The following is an 18,811-nucleotide window of genomic DNA, read 5'->3' on the forward strand; positions in this document are numbered from 1 at the left end:
GGTCGCCATCCTTCCATTGGAAACCTCGAGGCACTCGTATGTTGGAGCTACGATGTCAGAGAGAATGTGGATGGACTCCTCCATCCTTTGTTCTAGTCTGCTGACTGCCTCTCGTGACTCTACCTGATTTTCTGCTGTCTGGCGTTGCACCTCTGGAATGTGTAACGTGGCTGTTTCCAGAGGCTCATCATCAGACTTGGACTCAGTGGGTGCCTGATCTCCAGCAGTCCTCCGAGTGCCAGTCTGGTGGTCTGTCTGGACCTGCTGGTGAGAGAGAGAGAGAGAGAGAGAGAGAGATTTACAAAACAACTTTGCATGTCACTCACTAAGAATGTCAGGATGTGATTAACCGATGGAAGGCTCAACCATACGAGCTCACTGGGAAAGGCTGATCTCGCCTTCCCCATAGCGCAATCTCTATCCTTACCCACCAACTTAGCGGCATCCTCCTCGAATTTGGGCCACTCTAAGATGTCTGCTGCCTCTCCTCCGGCCTGGGATCTTTTCCTCTTGCTGTGGGGTGGCTTGGCCTGGATGATGATAAATGGACGGGATGTGGTGAGAAGGGACGGGGAAGAGGTTGGGAAGTATGCCCGCTGTGTGTGCTGTGCCCTCCCCAGTAAGGGCTGAAGATGGTGTTTGTGCAGCAAGATAGAGGAGATGTCGGTGATGTTAAAGTGTCTGTGAGACAATCAGTGCTGATGGGTCCCCCGCTAATACTGTGTGAGACCCCTGAGCAGTGTAACCCTTTGAGTGCATGGTGTCATTGCGAGAGTGAGATTGGAGTGAGCTGAAGGTTGACTTACTCTGGGTGGAGGAGGTGAGATCGTTCATCCTCTTCCTGCCCTGGATGGCGGTTCTTGAGCGGGTGCCTGACGAGCTGACCTCCCAGGCCGGCCAGGTGAGGCTGGTGGGGCTTCCTGGCATCATCCCTCAGGTGGAGGACATCCCGGTGCTGGTGGCATGAGAGCCTCAAGGGAGTCATGGGTGAACCCCGGTGCAGCTTTCTTCTTGGACGCAGCCATATTGAGACTTTGCCTCCACACGGCTGGACTGGAGAAAGTGAATTTGTGTATTCAGGTGACGTTTAAATAGACCTTCGACCCCAGCAGGTTACAATAGGGCAGATGAATCAGTTACGTGTGAACATATGAATTAGGAGCAAGAGTAGGCCACTCGCCCCCTCAAGCCTGCTCCACCATTCAGTAAGATCATGGCTGATTTGAATGTAACCTCAACCCCATATTCCTGCCTAACCCTGATAACCTTGTTAATCAAGACTATCTCGCTCTGCCTTAAAAATATTCAAAGACTCTGCTTCCACTGCCTTTTAAGCAAGAGAGTTCTAAAGACTCAACCCTCAGAGAGAAAAAAATTCTCCTCATCTCTGATATAAACGAGCAATGCCTTATTTTTAAACTGCGACCCCTAGTTCTAGATTCTCCCGCAAGAGGAAATATCCTCTCCACATCCACCCTGTCAAGACTCCTCAGGATCTTTAAAGGTTTCCATCAAATCGCCTCTTACTCTTCTAAATTCCAGTAGATACAAGCCTAACCTGCCCAACCCTTCCTCATAAGATAACTCGCCCATTCCTGGTATTAGTCTAGTTAACCTTCTCTGAACTGCTTCGAAGACATTGACATCTTTCCTTAAATAAGGAGACCAATATTGTACACAGCACTCCAGATGTGGCCCCACCAGTGCCCTGTGCAAATGAAGCATAACCTCCCTACTTTTGTATTCAATTCCCCTCACAATAAATGATAACATTCTATTAGCTTTCCTAATTACTTGCTGTACCTGCACACTAGCTTTTTGTGAGTCTTGCACTAGGACACCCAGATCCCTCTAAATCTCAAAGCTCTGCAGTCTCTCACCATTTAGATAACATGCTTTTTTTTCATTCTTCCTGCCAAAATGGACAATTTCACCTTTGCCCACACTATGTTCCATTTGCCAGATCTTTGCCCACTCACTTAACCTGTCTGTGTCACTTTGTAGCCTCCTTATGTCCTCTTAACAACTTACTTTCCTACCTATCATTGTGCAAATTTAGCAACCATTCCATCTGTCCCTTCATCCACGTCATTTATATAAATTGTAAAAAGTTGAGGGCCCAGCAGACCACTTGTTACATCCTGCCAACCTGAAAATAACCCATTTACGCCTATTCTGTTTCCTGTTAGCTAGCCAATCTTCTATCCATGCCAATATGTTACCCCCTACACCATGAGCTTTTATTTTCCGCAATAACCTTTGATGTGGCACTTTATCAAATACCTTCTGGAAACCTAAGTACAGTATATCCACTGTTTTCCCTTTATCCATAGCACCCTGGTGACTCCTTCAAAGAACTCCAATAAATTGCTTAAACATGATTTCGCTCTCACAAACCATGTTGACTCTGCCTTGGTGTTTGATTGACTCTGCCTGATTGCCTTGAATTTTTCTAAGTGCCCTGCTATAACATCTTTAATAATAGCTTCTAATAATTTCCCTATGACCGGTGTTAAGCTAACTGGCCTGTAGTTTCCTGCTTTCTGTCCCCCTCTCTTTTTGAATAAAGGAGTTACATTTGTCATTTTCCAATCTAATGGAACCTTCCCCCAATCTAGGGGGTTTTAGAAAATTAAAGTCAACGCATCAACTATTTCACTAACCACTTCTTTTAAAACCCTAAGATGGTGTCCATCCGGACTCGAGGATTTGTCAGCCCACAGCCCCAACAATTTGCTCAACACCATTTCCCTGGTGATTGTAATTTTCCTGAGTTCCTCCGTCCCTTCCATTTGCTGATTTACAGCTATTTCTGGGAGTTAATTGTATCCGCTATAGTGAAAACTGATGTAAAATAACTGTTCAATTCATCTGCCATCTCCTTACTTTCCATTAATCCCTCAGACTCACTTTGTTAACTCTTTTTTTAAATATCTATAGAAACTCTTATTTTACACCTTTATATTTCTAGTAGCTTTCTCCTGTACTTTAATCTTTTCATTCCTTATTAATCTTTTTGTCATTTTTTGCTATTCTTTATATTCTGTCTAATCTACTGATCTGCCACCTGTCTTTGAGTAATTATATGTGTTTTCATTAAGTTCCATACTGTCTTTAACTTTTTCAGTTAACTGTGAATGGTGGGTCCTCCCCTTGGAATTTTCTTTATCATTGAAATGTGTCTATTCTGTGTATTCTGAAATATCCCTTTAAAATCTGCCACTGCATTGTTATTGAACTATCCTTTAACCTCATTTGCCAATTCACTTTAGCTAGCTCTGCTTTCTGCTGTCATAATTACCCTTATTTCAGTTTAAAATACTAGTCTTTGACCCACTCATCTCTCCCTCAAACTGAATATAAAATGCAATCATGTGATTGCTGCTACCTGGGGAGCCTTCTCTATGAGGTTATCAATTAATTCTATCTTGTTGGACAATACCAGATCTAGTATAGACTGCTCTCTGGTTGGCTCCAGAATATGCTGTTCTAAGAAATTATCCTGAAAACATTTAATGAACTCATCACATACACTACCTTTGCCTGATTTCTGATTTTTCCAGTCTATATGTAGATTAAAATCCCCCATGATCTTCACTGTGCCTTTCTGACACAGCCCCATCATGTGATTCAGGGAGCTACTCGCCTGTGCGTAATTAATGAGGTTCTGTGTGTGAAATCAGGCTCAAGTTCCCACCACGAGCCCCAGCAGAAACATACCACAAAACCTGCCCATCACTGCACTTAGTCTCAAAAATGGAAAATTCTGCCCAACGATTCTTTTCCTTTCTCGTAGTTTATAAAATTTTTGAGTGTAGAAGGAGGCCGTTCAGTACATTTAAGTAGCCCCACTCCCAACTCTTCACCCATAGCCCTGCAAATGTTTCCTTTCCAAGTATGTATCCAATTCTCTTTTTAAAGATATCTTTGAATCTGCTTTCATCACCCTTCTGGTATGTATGTGGAATTACTAAAGAACCAATTGGATCCTGCAATGGGTGCAAGGGATGGGAGCATGGTGGTGTTGGTGATAAGCAGTAGAGAAAAAGAGGAAATTTAATAACTCTCCCATGACAAGATATTGTTGCATAACAAGATTTGCAATTTAAGATATGATCTCACATAGACTGATTGATTGACCAAATCATCATTTACCCAAGGGGTAGAATTCTGGCTATTTGTGTTATCTCTGCATCTGTAACAAGTTCAGCTGTGTGGATCCAGGAATCTGTGAGCAGCTCATGAAAGGAAAATGTGGGGTTTTACTATTTAATGAGGAATGTTGGCTTAACCTGAAATCTGACTTTCTAATCAAACATAAATCATAATAAGCACCTTGAGAAATTTCACCTCACTAAAGTTGTTGTTCATATCATGCTCCAGATATGATCACTCATTTTCTTTCCAGTTGGGTGGGGTTTTTTTTAAACTAGTTTATGGGATGTGTGCATTTGCTTATCCTTAAATGCCCTTGAGAGCAGTTATAAGTCAACTGCGCTCCATCAGACTGGAATTTCATGGCCACCATCACTGAGAATGGCTTTCAGTTCCAGAGTTTATTTTTGTTATGCTGGGATTTGAACACAAGTCCCCAGAGTGTTAGCTTGGCTGTTGGATTACTAGTCAAGTGACATTACCACTGGGCCACCATCACTATCTGTTAAATTTAACAATTTCTCAGGTTAATTCACTTCAGAATTAGACCATACTTGGTACCGTGCACAGGCTCGGCTTGTATCCGCTGGAGTTTAGACAAATAAAAGTTGAATTGATTGAAACATTTAAGATCCTGAGGGGTCTTGACAGGTTGGATGTGGAGAGGATGTTTCCTCTTGTTGGAAGAATCTAGAACTAGGGGGTCGCCAATTTAAAATGGAGATGAGGTGAAATTGTTTCACTCAGAGTATCATGAGTCTTTGGAACTTTCTTCCTGAAAAGCTGGTGGAAGCAGAGTCTTTGAATATTTTTAAGGCAGAGGTGGATAGATTCTGGGTAACCAAGGGGGTGATAGGTTATCGGGAGGGGAGGTGAGATGCAGATTTCAGGTTATTACCAGATCAGCCATAATCTTATTAAATGGTGGAGCAGGCTCAAGGGGCTGAATGGCCTACTCCAGCTCCTTGCTCATATGTTCCATGTTACAAAAAAGGATAACCCTGTATGCGTTGGGCCAATGCAAACCCAATGGTTGGAGTTTTGTTACAAGAATGCTGCAACCATAAATTAGACTATCTATAGAAATGTAGGCACAGGGTTTCTAGTAGGGCAATTCTACTTGTACATGCCCCTGGAGGTAAGATGATGAGATGTCTGATTGGCTGTTATGTGGCTACATGGCATTGCAGATGTTATTGCAAATGTTGACTTTGTTGTACTCGAGTGTCTTTGCTCATTATTTTGGGCATTGCTGTATCAGGCCTGCCAACTCTCATAATTGATTGCAAGGGATGTGATTTCTTAAATAATTTGCTTTCATGTACAGTCTTTCATGATCACAGGATGTCCCAAAGTACTTGCCAATAAAATCCTTTTGAAGTGCAGTCACTGTCATAATTTAGGAAAACCTGATGCACAGCAAGATCCCATGAACAGCAATAAGAAAAATGACCAATTTGTCAGTTTTTTTTTATAATACTGTTGCTGATTAAGGGATAAATGTTGTCCAGGGCACTCAGGCCTTTCTGAGGACCAAGGTTTAAGTTTGGCCTTTTCCTGGAGCTTGCATTCTATTCCCTTTGGCGTTTTTATGTTACTGACACATGATGTCCTCACTATCAGCAGTTCCAGTCTGCCACCAGCCCAGGCTTTGCGTGTTTTTTCATTGCTCCCAGCCTGTCCATCAGGTTTGATTTCTCAGCCTATCCCCCTCTATCTTCCAGTGGCTCCCTAATTCTCGCTTTTCCCAGCCACGTTTGCCTTCCATCTGTGCTCTCAGGAAGCACCTGTGAACAGCATCACAGGAGACCAGCTGAAAAGGCAGTGGAAGCAGATTCAATCAAAACTTCCAGATAGAATCGGATGAAAATTGCAGGTTTATGGGGAAGGAATGGGGAGAGCGGAACTGATTGGATAGTTCTTTTAAAGATACAGCACAGGCATGATGGGCTGAAGGCCTCCTTCTGTGCTCTAAGATTCTATAAACACAAAAGCCTTTATGACACACATCTCAGGAGGCAGAGGTGCATGCTATAATTAAGATCTTGCACCATCTCATAAAATGTGAAGTCAAAGTCCAGTAGTTTCATAAGAAATATTGCATATTGAGAGGGCAGCAGGTGAAAGGTGCTTTCATAAGGATCTATCACTTAGATAAATGGAGACTGGGAACATTGCCTAGCTGGTCCTGGTGAAGTCATCTAGAGATTGTGAGTTCAAATCCAACCAGGGTAAGTTGCAGAATTTAATTCAGTGAATTTGGTAATTTAAGACTATTGCCCCCCCCTCAAAAAAAAATCGGGGAATCGGGAGGGAGTTGTTATGATGTGGTAACAGTGGCTGAAGCAGGTTCAATAAGAGTTTTCAGAAGAGAATTAGATAAATACTTGAAAAGAAGGAAATTGTAGAACTATGGGGAAAGAGCAAGGGGTAATTTGATAGCTGTTTTAAAGAGCTGGCACAGGCATGATGGGTTGAACCTCATTCCGTTCTGTACGATTCTCTGATTTGTTACTTGTGCTAGCACCAGAAAATCACAACCAGTTCTTCCTGGGCCCTCCCACCATCTACCCAATATGACCGACACTTGACTGCATTCATTCATGAGGGGAGACTTGATAGAAGTTTACAAAATTATGAGTGGCATGGATGGAGTAGATAGTCAGAAGCTTTTTCCCAGGGTGGAAGAGTCAATTACTAGGGGACATAGATTTAAGGTGAGAGGAGAAAACTATAGAGGAGATTTGCGGGGCAAGTTTTTTACGCAGAGGGTAGTGAGTGTCTGGAATTCGCTACCAGAGGAGGTGGTGGAAGCAGGTACGATAGTGATGTTTAAGAGGCAGCTTGACAAATACATGAATAGGATGGGAATAGAGGGATACGGACCCCAGAAGTGCAAAATGTTTTAGTTTGACAGGCAATATGATCGGTGCAGTCTTGGAGGGCCGAAGGGCCTGTTCCTGTGCTGTATTCTCTTTGTTCTTTCTTTGTTCAGCGACCTTCTTAAGAGGTAATTCAGTTGTAACCCAATAGCTTCAAGAAGAAGGGCCCATCATCCCCTTTAGGGTAAATAGGGAAAGGCAGCAAATACGATTACTTGTATGTACATGAATCACAAATAGTTAACATATGGGTACAGCAAGTAATTAGGAAGGCAAATGGAGTATTTGCCTTTATTGCAAGTGGGATAGAGTATAAAAGTGAGGAAGTCTTGCTACAACTGTACAGGGAATTGGTGAGACCGCACCTGAAATACTGTGTATAGTTTTGGTCCTCTTACTTAAGGAGGGATGTACATGCATTGGAAGCAGTTCAGAACAGGTTCGCTAGGCTATTTTTTGGAGTGAAGGGGCTGTCTCATGAGGAAAGGTTGATCAGGTTGGGCCTACAAGCTTTTAAAAGAATGAGAGATGATCATATTGAAACATGTATGATTCTGAGGGGATTTGACAGGGTAGATGTTGAGAGGATGTTTCCTCTCGTGGGGGAATCTAGAACTAAGGGGGCGCAGTTTAAAAATAAGGGGTCTCCCATTTAAGATGGAGATGAGGAATTTCTCCTGAGGGTCATTAGTCTGTGGAATTCTCTTTCAAGAAGACCAAGTCAAAGGAACAGGAGTAGGCAATTGAGGCCTTCCAACCTGTTCGACCATTCAGTTAGATCACGGTCGATCTGTGTCTCAACCCTATTTTGTTCCTTATCCCTTAATACTTTTGCCAAATAAAAATCAACTCGTCTCAGGATATGAATAGTACAATGTTCATTTTCGAAATGTTAAAACTTCATATTTCCAACTGTGGAAAGGTGCAAAAATTTGGATGAGAAATCTGTGTGTGGCCCCCTTTTTAGTGGCGCTATATAACGTTACATCAATTCCCCGGGCCAGGCAGTGTCTTGGGCCATTACTGCGTGGTGTTCGCTGTCGATATAATTGAAGTGCAGGTAGGATCCAAGGGAAAGCCTGCTCCTGGGGAATTTTTGTAAGTCTACATGCGCAAACAAATATGGCTTAATCATACTGGCCACCCATTAGCACCGAATATTGAGTCGTGGTGTATAACGGGCAACAGATATGATACCCGTTTACTGCAACTGCTAACGATGAACTTCTTCCCATGTTACTTTGTTGTTTTAATATTTCACATACTGTGATATGAAAGTCACATCTTTAATTGCAGTCTGTTATGTACAGAGTTCTGTGTACAGCTCTGGTCTCCACATTAAAGAAAGACACACTGACGAAGGTGCGAGAAAGAATTACAAGAATGACGCTAGAACTGAGGGGTTATAACCACCAGGAAAGACAAACAGGCTGGGGCTCTTTTCTTTAGAAAGGGAAAACTGAAAGGTGACCTGATAGAAGTGTTTAAAATTATGAAAGGGCTTGATATAGTACGTGTATGGAAGATGTTTCCAAATGTAGGGTTTCTAAATCTAAGGCTCATAAATATAAGATAGTCACTAATAAATCCAATAGGGAATTCAGGAGCAATGTCTTCATCCAGAGAGTGGTGAGAATGTGGAACTGACTACCACAGGGAGTGATTGAGGTGAATAGTATAGATGTATTTAAGGGGAACATGGAAAAACATGTGGAGGAGAGAGGAATAGAAGAGTGTGCTGATACGGTGAGATGAAGTTGGAGATTCATGGAGAGCAGGAACATTGACATATACCTGTTCGGCTCAAAGGCGTATTTCTTTGCTGTAAATTTTTTTGTAATTTTATGGTCTTTTTGAGCTGAGATTGTTACACGAGACAAAACTGTTCCCTGAATTTAAATATCGCCAATGATTTCTTTCAAGTCTGTTTTCTGTTTGGGAAGTGACTTTATATTTAAGAGTTGTCATAGCTTTAGCATACCAGTGGTAATTTTATGACGTTTGTGGATGCTGTAGGTCATGAGGGCGGAAAAGTACTGAAGAAATATTTACAGGTCTGTATGTCTGAAAATGCTTTCTCTGTATTTCAGTTAACTAGCTAAGATGGAAAATAGCAAATCCATCAGTGATTTGCAGATGGCTAATGTACCTGCTGCCTTGGAACAGAGTCCTCCAAAGTTGGACAAAAGTACGTTATCTACCGGATCAACAGTCAGCTTCTACAACATTTGCTACAGTGTGAAGATCAAGAGCGGTTTACCATGTCTCCATAAAACCAACGTGAAGGAGATCCTAAGTGGTATCAAGTGTGTATTTTCATTCTTTGATTTGCATTGTGGCATGGGAGGGTGGGGGTGATTTCAATGTTTAATTGTAACCACAGAGCCATAGAAAAGTTACAGCACAAAAAGAGGTCATTCAACCCATCGTGTCTGTGCTGGCTGAAAATTTAAAAATAAAAAAACTAGCTGCCCATTCTAACCCCACCTTCCAGCACCTGCTCTGTAGCCTTGCAGGTTACAGCACTTTAGGTACAGATCCAGGTGCCTTTTAAATGAGTTGAGGGTTTCTGCCTCCACCACCAAACCAGGCAGTGACTTCCAAACACCCACCACTCTCTGGGTGAAGAAGTTTTTCCTCATGTCCCCTCCCATCTCCTACCAATCACCTTAAATCTGATTGTGCAGGAATGCGATTTGCCTTGAAGTATGTAAGTTCCGTAAATGGGACTAAAAATGTTACTGCATTGGAAAGGTGCTGGCTGGAAATGCTGGCTCCATTACTAACAGGGAGTGCATGGAGAATGTACAAGGAGCAATCCAGAACACAGCAAAGCTGGTGACTTGGACAGAATAACATGCTGCCGTCTCCCACCCATCACAAAGCTGCAGTTGGGGATTCATGGGGACGTTGCCCGGCAGTTGGTTGGTATTGGGATGGGAGGGGCATGGGAAGGTGAGGCAGTTGATGGAAGGGGCTCTCAGCCTCCACATACAGAGGTGCAAGAGGACAGAATTGAAGGAGGCCAGAGATTGTTGGCCTAGAGGAGATTACTGAGATAAGAAATCACTTTTATTCTTTCTTAAAGTCTCAGTTCTGGTATCTCTTCAGCTAATATAACTTTTCTGTAGTGTATACATTTTCTTTTCCTTCATGGTAAATGTGAGTGTTCTGCTGTGTAACTTTCACAGATACAAGTCTCATAAATTACATAATTTATTTCTGACACACTAATTTGGCTGCTGTTTTTCCAAAGACAATCTTGTGTAAGGTTCCCAATATTTACATGACCTTTGTTTCCTGTGTTTTATTTTGTAGTGGCATCATGAGACCTGGAATGAACGCTATCCTGGGTCCCACAGGAAGTGGAAAATCTTCGTGAGTATCAATTACATAGAATTGCATTGTAATCGATCGCAATGAAAAGGCTACCTTAGTGATTATGTTCCAGACAAACCTCCTCCCACCCTCTTCATCTCAATCTTTCAGCACATCCTTCTATTCCTTTCTCTCTTATTTGCTTCTTTAGACTCTCCTTAAATGCATCTACGATTTTCTCCTTCATCCCTTCATCTGGCAGTAGGATTAACACAAGAAGTAGTGGAAATAAACTACCTCAGAAAAGCTGTCTAGGCTGGTGGTCAAATGAAACTTTCATAACTGCGATTGATAGATTCTTGTTGGGCAAGGATATTAATGATTATGGAGCCGGGAGGATAGATTGAGTAAGATACAGGTCAGTCATGATCTAATTGAATGGCAGAACAGGCTCAAGGGGCAGAATGGCCCCTTCCTGTTCCTGTGTTCCACATCTCACCAAGTAAAGCAAAGTGAAGTAAAAAAGCTTCTCCTGAATTCATTATTGGACTTATTAGCGAGGAGTTGAGAGAGGTGGTGGAGGGGTAGAGCTGGGTGTCGGCACACATGTGAAAACTGATGCTATGTTTTTGGATGATGTTGCTAAAGGATAGATGTGGATGAGAAATAGGAGGGGGCCGCTGATAGGTCCTTGGGGGACTCCAGAGGTAACGGTGTGGAAGTAACCCAGCACTGTAAGATTATATTATTGAGGTTTTGAAATGTTGGGCTATCCTATTTGACTAGGTTATGAATAGGGATGGTAGAACTGAGGGTCCTATTTTAGATTCATACAGCGCAGAAGGAGGCCATTGAGCTTATTGCTGTCAGTGCAGGGACAGGAGAAACTTGCCATGGGGAAGGAGGATATTGCAAAGGTGTTGAACAAACATTTTTGTCTGTCTTCGCAATGGAAGACACAATTACATACCAGAATTAGTGGGGTAACCAAAGGGCTAAAAAGAGAAATACAAAATAATTAACATGAACAGACTACAAGTATTGGAGTAGTTTAAGGAACAAAAAGCTGACAAATCCCCAGGACCTGATGGCCTACACACTAGAGTTCTAGCTCTAGAGATAGTGGATGCACTGGTTATGATTTTTCAAACTTCTTTAGACTCTAGTTGGTGCCAGCGGATTGGAAGTTAGCAAATGTAGCAACATTATATTCAAGAAAGAAAGGAGAGAGAAAACAGGGAACTACAGGCCAGTTAGACTGACATCAGTCACCAGGAAAATGCTGGACTCCATTATTAAGGAAGCCTTAACAATGCACCTAAAAAGTATATAGTATTATCAAAGTCAAAATGGGTATATGAAAGGCAGATCATGTTTGACAAATTTGTTAGAGTTTATTCAGGATTGATAAAGGGGAACCAGTAGATGTTTAATACTTCAATTTCCAAAAGACATTTGATAAGGTGCCACACAAAAGGTTAATACACAAGATAAGGGTCAATGGAATGGGAGTAATATAATACCATGAATAGAGGATTGGTTAATAAATAGGAAGCAGACGGCAGAGATAAATGAGGCATTTTCAAGTTGGTGGGCTGCAAGTAGAGTGCTGCAAGGATCAGTGCTTTAGCTACTTACAATCTGTATGACTAAGACTTAGATGAAGAGACTGAGCGTAATGTATCTAAGTTTGCCGACAATGCAAAATTAGTTGGGAATGTAAGCTGTGAGGAGGACACAAAGAGGCTGCAAAGAGATATAGACCAATTAAGTGAATGAGAAACAAGAAGGCAGTTGGAATATAATTTGGGTAAGTGTGATAAGAGACTGAGGAAATTGTGGCTGTATTCTCTGGAGTTTAGAAGAATGAGAGGTGATCTCTCTGAAACATACAAGATTCTGAAGGGGCTTGACAGGGTAGACACTGAGGTTGTTTCCACTGTTTGGGGAATCTAGAACATAGGGGCATAGTCTCAGGATAAGGGCCATTCATTTAGAACTGAGATTAGGAGAAATTACTTCACTCAAAGGGTTGTGAATCTTTGGAATTCTTTACCCTACAGGATTGTGGTTGTTGAGTTTAAATAAGGCTGAGATAGACAGATGTTTGGTCTCAGGGAATCAAAGGATATGGGGTGCGGGCAGGAAAATGGAATTGACACCCAAGATCAGCCATGATCGCATTGAACAGTGGAGCAGTCCGTATGGTCTACGCCTGCAGTTAGTTCTTTTGCTCTAATGGAAGTCCAATCTTCTACAGAATGAAAAACTAGAGACAAAGGGTGGACTATCCTGCCCGTGGCGGGTTTCATGGCAGGCATGAGCAGATCATCTGGAGACAGGCAAAAGAATTGAGTTCCCACCAGCGTAAAAACAACTTGCAATTCTCCCGACAACTCTTTAAAGGTTGGTTGATGGCAGACCAGGTATTCCAGTGACAGTGGAATGGCGATATATTTCCAAGTCAGGATGGCGAGTGACTTGGAGGGTAAGTTCCAGCTGGTGGTGTTCCCATGCATCTGCTGCCCTTGTCCTTCTAGTGGTCGTGGCTTTGGAAGGTGTTGTTAAAGGAGCCTTGGGGACTCCCTGCAGTGCATCTTGTAGATGGTACATGCTGCTGCTACTGTGCGTCGGTGGTGCAGGGAGTGAATGTTTGTGGATGTGGTGTCAATCAAGTGGGCTGCTTTGTCCTGGATGGTGTCAAGCTTCTTGAGTATTGTGGGAGTTGCACTCATCCAGGCAAGTGGGGAGTATTCCATCACACTCCTGAGTTGTGCCTTGTAGATGGTGGACAAGCTTTGGGGAGTCAGGTGGTGAGCTGCTCATTGCACGATTCCTAGCCTCTGACCTGCTCTTGTAGCCACAGTATTTATATGGCTAGTCCAGTTCAGTTTCTAGTCAATGGTAACTCCCCTGGATGTTGATAGTGGGAGATTCAATGATGAAAATGCCATTGAACATCAAGGGGCGATGGTTGGATTCTCTCTTGTTGGAGATGGTCATTGCCTGACACTTGTGTGGCATGAATGTTACTTGCCACTTGTCAGCCTAAGCCTGGATATTGTCCAGGTTTTGCTGCATTTGGACATGGACTGTTTCAGTATCTGAGGAGTCGCGAGTGGTGCTAAACATTGTGCAATCGTCAGCGAACATCCCCACTTCTGACCTTATGATGGAAGGAAGATCACTGATGAAGCAGCTGAAGATGGTTGGGCCAAGGACACTACCCTGAGGAACTCCTGCAGTGATGTCCTGGAGCTGAGATGACTGACCTCCAACAACCACAACCATCTTCCTTTGTGCTAGGTATGACTCCAACCAGCGGAGAGTTTTCCCCCTGATTTCCCATTGACTCCAGTTTTGCTAGGGCTCCTTAATGCGGCCTTGATGTCAAGGGCAGTCACTCTCACCTCATCTAGGGAGTTCAGCTCTTTTGTCCATGTTTGAACCAAGGCTGTAATGAGGAGCTGAGTGGCCTTGGTGGAACCCAAACTGGGCATCAGTAAGCAGGTTATTGCTAAGCAAGTGTCACTTGATAGCACCGTTGATGACCCCTTCCATTACTCCTACTGATGATCGAGAGTAGACTAATGGGGCAGTAATTTGATTTGTCCTGCTTTTTGCGTACAGGACATAGCTGGACAATTTTCTACATAGCTGGGTAGATGCCAGTGTTGTAGCTGTACTGGAACAGCTTGGCTAGGGGCGCGGCAAGTTCTAGAGTTCAGTACTGTTGCTGGAATATTGTCAAGGCCCATAGCCTTTGCAGTATCCAGTGCCTTCAGCCATTTTTGATATCATGTGGAGTGAATTGAATTGCCTAAAGACTAGCGTCTGTGATGCTGGGGACCTCCAGAGGAGGCCGAGATGGATCATCCACTCGGCACTTCTGGCTGAAGATTGTAGCAAATGCTTCATGGTCATCATTAGACTTTTAATTCCAGATTTTTCTTAAAATTCAAATTCCACCATCTGCCATGGTGAGATTCAAACCCAGGGTTCCCCAGCCTTACCCTGGCTCTCTGGATTACTAGTCCAGTGACAGTACCCACTTGGCCATCGCCTCCCCAGGCCTTGGAAACTTAACAAGTTCCTGAGAACAAGGAGACGAAATTTAGAATGAGCTGTGATTATGATAATTAGGGACTAACTACACAGGCATGGACTTTGCTGCAATGCTTTAGTGGGTTTGAGAGTAAATGATGTGGTTAGAGGGTGGCGTCAGTATTGTAAATGGCTGTACCATTGTCAGGTCGGAATTCTATGATCTTTTTGCCACATTTGTTCATAAAGAAGATGCAATAAGATTGTTGAGGATAAAATTGGGCATTAATTTATAGCCGAAGGAGACTGCAGGTATACTGATGGTTGGTAAGTTACTACCAATATTTTCTCAAACAATGAGATTAATATGTCCAATTACAGCTGATGCTACATTATTTTAATAGCTGCTACTTGGGTTCGGTAACTCAAATCCTTTTTTTTTTTCAGTAGATCTCAGTTATTAGTTGGCACAGATTCTTTTGCCAAACTTTATTCTGGATTTGAAACCAAGTGTAATCTGGTTCTGTGCATTTGAAGTGATTCTCACCAAGGATTGCAGGATCTCCTGAGCTGAGCTTCCAGCCCCATATTCAATCCATCGTGATGACCGCCTACATCCACCTTCACTCCTGCCTCAACCCATTTACTGCTGAATCCCTCATTCATGTTATTATCGTCCCCAGAATCGACTATTGCAATGCTCTATTGGCCAGGCTCCCATCTTCCACCCTCTGTGAACATAGCTCATATATCAATTCTGCGGCCTGTTTCCTGTACTACCTCAGTTTTACATCTCTCAGCTGCTCAGTGTGTTGTGTCAGCCTTGGCTTAGTGGGTAGCATTCTCTCTTTCGAGTCAGAAGGCTGCAAGTTCGTGTTCCACTCCAGAAACTTGAGCACAAAATCCAGGTGGACATTGTCAGTGCAGGATTGAAGGGGGAGCTGCAACTTTCTGATGAGATGGGCCACTGGCAGAAGCTACCACCTCCCTTGCCATGTTGGTGTGCAAATGAGCTGCCGGCTCTGATTGGCCAGCAACTCTTGGTGGGTGGGATTTATGCCTATGGGGTCCTTGATCCTGGGGGAGGCCTGCCAATGGCCACTTAATTGCCCGAATGGCACTTCCCGGAGGAGGTAACACAGGTCTCCCACCGGCTCTCCAGTCTATAGCCCAGGCCCCTGATGCCTGCATAAAATCTCCCCCCCACGAATTTCCTTCTCCCACTGAAGTATTTCCTGCTTCCTAACCCCTCCTGGTTCCCCTGAATGTAATATTTGCTCTCTTTTTTGTAACTAAGGAAACCATTGGAAATGGGCATAGGGTGGAAAAGTGGAGTAGTAGGTAGAAGATCAAGCATGATCTTTATGAACGATGGAGCAGGATTGCGGGGCCGAAGGGTCTACTCCCACCGCAATTTCCTATCTTTTAATGTCCTGATTCTCTCCTGCATGCAGGGCTATGAGAGGACAGCTAACACCTATTAATTAATGATTGCTGAATATTACTCCCCAGGTTACTTGACATTTTGGCTGCAAGGAAGGATCCTTCTGGTTTGAAAGGACAAGTGCTTATTGGCGGTGCACTACAACCTCCTAACTTCAAGTGTATCTCTGGATATGTTGTACAGGTGAGAATTCAGTTGCTGCACTTTCTGAAAGAGATACTCAAGGCATTTTGGCATTTAGAAGATCCTGCACCAAGGCCCTGATTTTTTTGAGGTTCCCCTCAAGCACATCCAGCTATGTTTTTTGTTACTTGACAGGGGTCAGAAATCAGGCACTCAACTTTAAATGACCTGCTTCTCCTGCAGGACCACAAGACGGGGTCAATGATGAAGCATATGATTATGATTGGTTGCTCCGGCAACACTTTCTGATGACCAAATTATCTAACAAGAGACAACAATAATGTTTTGTGTATTGGTGCAGCTGCTGGAAGACAATTGTGGTGGTGGTGCTAATGTTACAGTTCACTCAGGGAGGTCAGAGTTGCTGTGGTAACATGTACTTTTCCATGCATGTTGTAGTCCGGAGCTATAGATAGCGATGGTAGAGTCTCCAACTTTCTTTCCATTTCTCTTAACACCTTTGCTTAATAAAAATCTATCAGCTTCAGATTTAAAATTAATAATTAACCCAACATCGACTGTTGTTCTTCAAAAGGAATCTCTCCTGCTCTCATCACCTGCCTTTGGTGAGTTTTGGAAGGATTTACAAGCTGATAATCAACATTTTTGACCGTGTTATGAACTCACCTTCCTTGGTCATCAAGACCTGGAGTGGGATTTGAACCCAGAGCTTCTGGCTTAGAGGCAGGGACACTATCTGCTGCATCACAAGACCTCCTCAAGACAGTTGTAGTCTTCTCCATATTGGCTAGTTGATTGGCATATCTGTGAGCATTTAAAGGGGTGTTTACTTTGTACAACTATGCACTGCCCATTACTTGAAGTAAAGCTCCCCTCATTATTTTACTATGTGGCATTGACCTCTGCTGCGTAAATTGGCCAGAATTTAAACTCCTAATTTGCTACCCTGGAAGTTTCTGCACATGGACAATGATGCGGATATGAACGGGGCTGTTTGTGACTTCTTCCCCGCTCCTCCCCTCCAACCCCCTTGTAGAGTGCACATCAATCATTTTATTCTGGTAAACAAGAAGCCCCTTTAGATTTCCATCCCAAATTCTTAAGGAGATTCAAGGAGTCAAAATAAAGGAAATGTAGTGTTGAATGTTCAGTCTTAGATACATATATTTTAATATACCTTTTTCAGACACTTAACTAATTTCCCTGCTTATTGCCTTGGGGGGTAGCACTCTCGCCTCTGAGTCAGAAGGTTGTGTGCCCAAGTCCCACTCCATAGGCTTAAGTGCATAATTTAGGCGGACACTCCCGGTGCAGTATTGAGGGAGTGCTGCACTGCCGGAGAGTCAGTACTGAGCAAGTGCTGCACCAGAACTGGAGTTTAAGCCTTAAGCCTGTTCTGCTGCTCAGAGAAATCCTGGTTGATCTGTGACCTAACTTCATTTTCCTGCCTTCACTCCATATCTAACACCTTTGTTTAACAAAAATCTTTCAACTTCAGATTTAAAATTAATAATTGACCCAACATCGACTGTTGTTTTTCAAAAGGAAGTTCCAAACTTCTGACACCCTTTGTGTGCCGAAATGTTTCCAAACTTCACACTGGAAATGCCTTGTACCCCAGTCCTGATCTCCCCAGCCAGAGGAGATTATTTCTCACTATCTACCCCATTCATTCACCTTAATGTCTTGAAAACTTAGGTCAAATCACTGCTTGACCTCATAAATTCCAAGGAATACAACTCTACTCTGTGCAGTCTCTTGTACTTTAATGAGATGTTTATGCATAATCCTGGTAAATCGATGCTGCAGTCCCTCTACAGCCCCAATATCTCCTTCCTAAGGTGCGGTACCCAAAAACTGAACACAGTAGCATAATTTCTACACCCTTTGTAGTCCCTTAAATATGAAGGCCAGCCTTTCATTCACCTTTATGACTATTTTCATGTCCATGTCATTTTTAAATGATCTGCGTACATGAACCCCTAGGTCTTTTTGGACTTCCATTGTTTCTAGCCTTTCACCATTTAGCATCTGTCCTCTTTAGGTTCAAAGTGGACAGTCTGAGGTATCCATCTTTCAGTTAAGATATTATCCTGAGGCTACCAGCTGTCCCCTCAGGCGGGCGTAAAAGATCCCAAGGTAATATTGGAAGAAAAGCAAGGAAGTTTACCCTGGTGTCCTGGGCAAATATTTATCCTTCAGCCAACATCAGTTAAAACAGATTATTTGGTCATTATCACTGCTGTTTGTGGGATTTCACTGTGCACAAATTGGCTGCAACAATGACTCAGCTTCATTGTACCTCATTGGCTGTGAAGCGCTTTGGGGCATCCTGAACTTATGAAAAGTGCTAAATGCAAGTCCCTTTTCTTTACTCCTTCTTTCTAGGAACATAGGAACAGGAGGAAGCCATTGAGCCCTTCATGTCTGTCCCTCATCCAATAAGATTATGGCCACTTTGATATCCAGTTGAAATGTCAGCTTTCCAGGTGTCATTTGAACACTCGTTTGATCTAATAATGATTTCTTGGTTTCGGTTGACCACTGCACTGCCTGTTTTCTTAATTTCTTAAAATCTTTTGGTTTGCCAGGATGATGTGGTAATGGGAACGCTGACAGTGAGAGAGAATTTACAGTTTTCTGCTGCACTGCGTTTACCGAGGAGCATTCACAACAGGGAGAAGAATGAAAGGATTGACCAGGTCATGAAAGAACTTGGACTGACCAAAGTGGCAGACTCCAAGGTAGGGGAGAGTTCTTATTCTGTTCTCTGCTGAAAGCTGAAACACTTGCGCTGTCCTTATTTCCCTGTGAAAGACTTAAT

General features: G+C 43.0%; 1 protein-coding gene across 1 annotated transcript in view; it reads left to right on the top strand.

The window, feature by feature from the left end:
* The first annotated feature begins 6,018 nt into the window (after positions 1–6,018).
* Positions 6,019–18,811, top strand: part of LOC121284976 (broad substrate specificity ATP-binding cassette transporter ABCG2-like) — a 56,636-nt gene continuing 43,843 nt past the window's right edge. Inside the window, exons 1-5 of the mRNA XM_041201010.1 lie at positions 6,019–6,098; positions 9,239–9,343; positions 10,356–10,415; positions 15,912–16,026; positions 18,579–18,731. Of these exons, the coding sequence (XP_041056944.1) occupies positions 6,019–6,098; positions 9,239–9,343; positions 10,356–10,415; positions 15,912–16,026; positions 18,579–18,731 (513 nt within the window). The remainder of the gene's footprint in view (positions 6,099–9,238; positions 9,344–10,355; positions 10,416–15,911; positions 16,027–18,578; positions 18,732–18,811) is intronic.

Source organism: Carcharodon carcharias, chromosome 1 (genome assembly GCF_017639515.1).
Source record: "Carcharodon carcharias isolate sCarCar2 chromosome 1, sCarCar2.pri, whole genome shotgun sequence".
NCBI classification, from domain to species: domain Eukaryota; kingdom Metazoa; phylum Chordata; class Chondrichthyes; order Lamniformes; family Lamnidae; genus Carcharodon; species Carcharodon carcharias.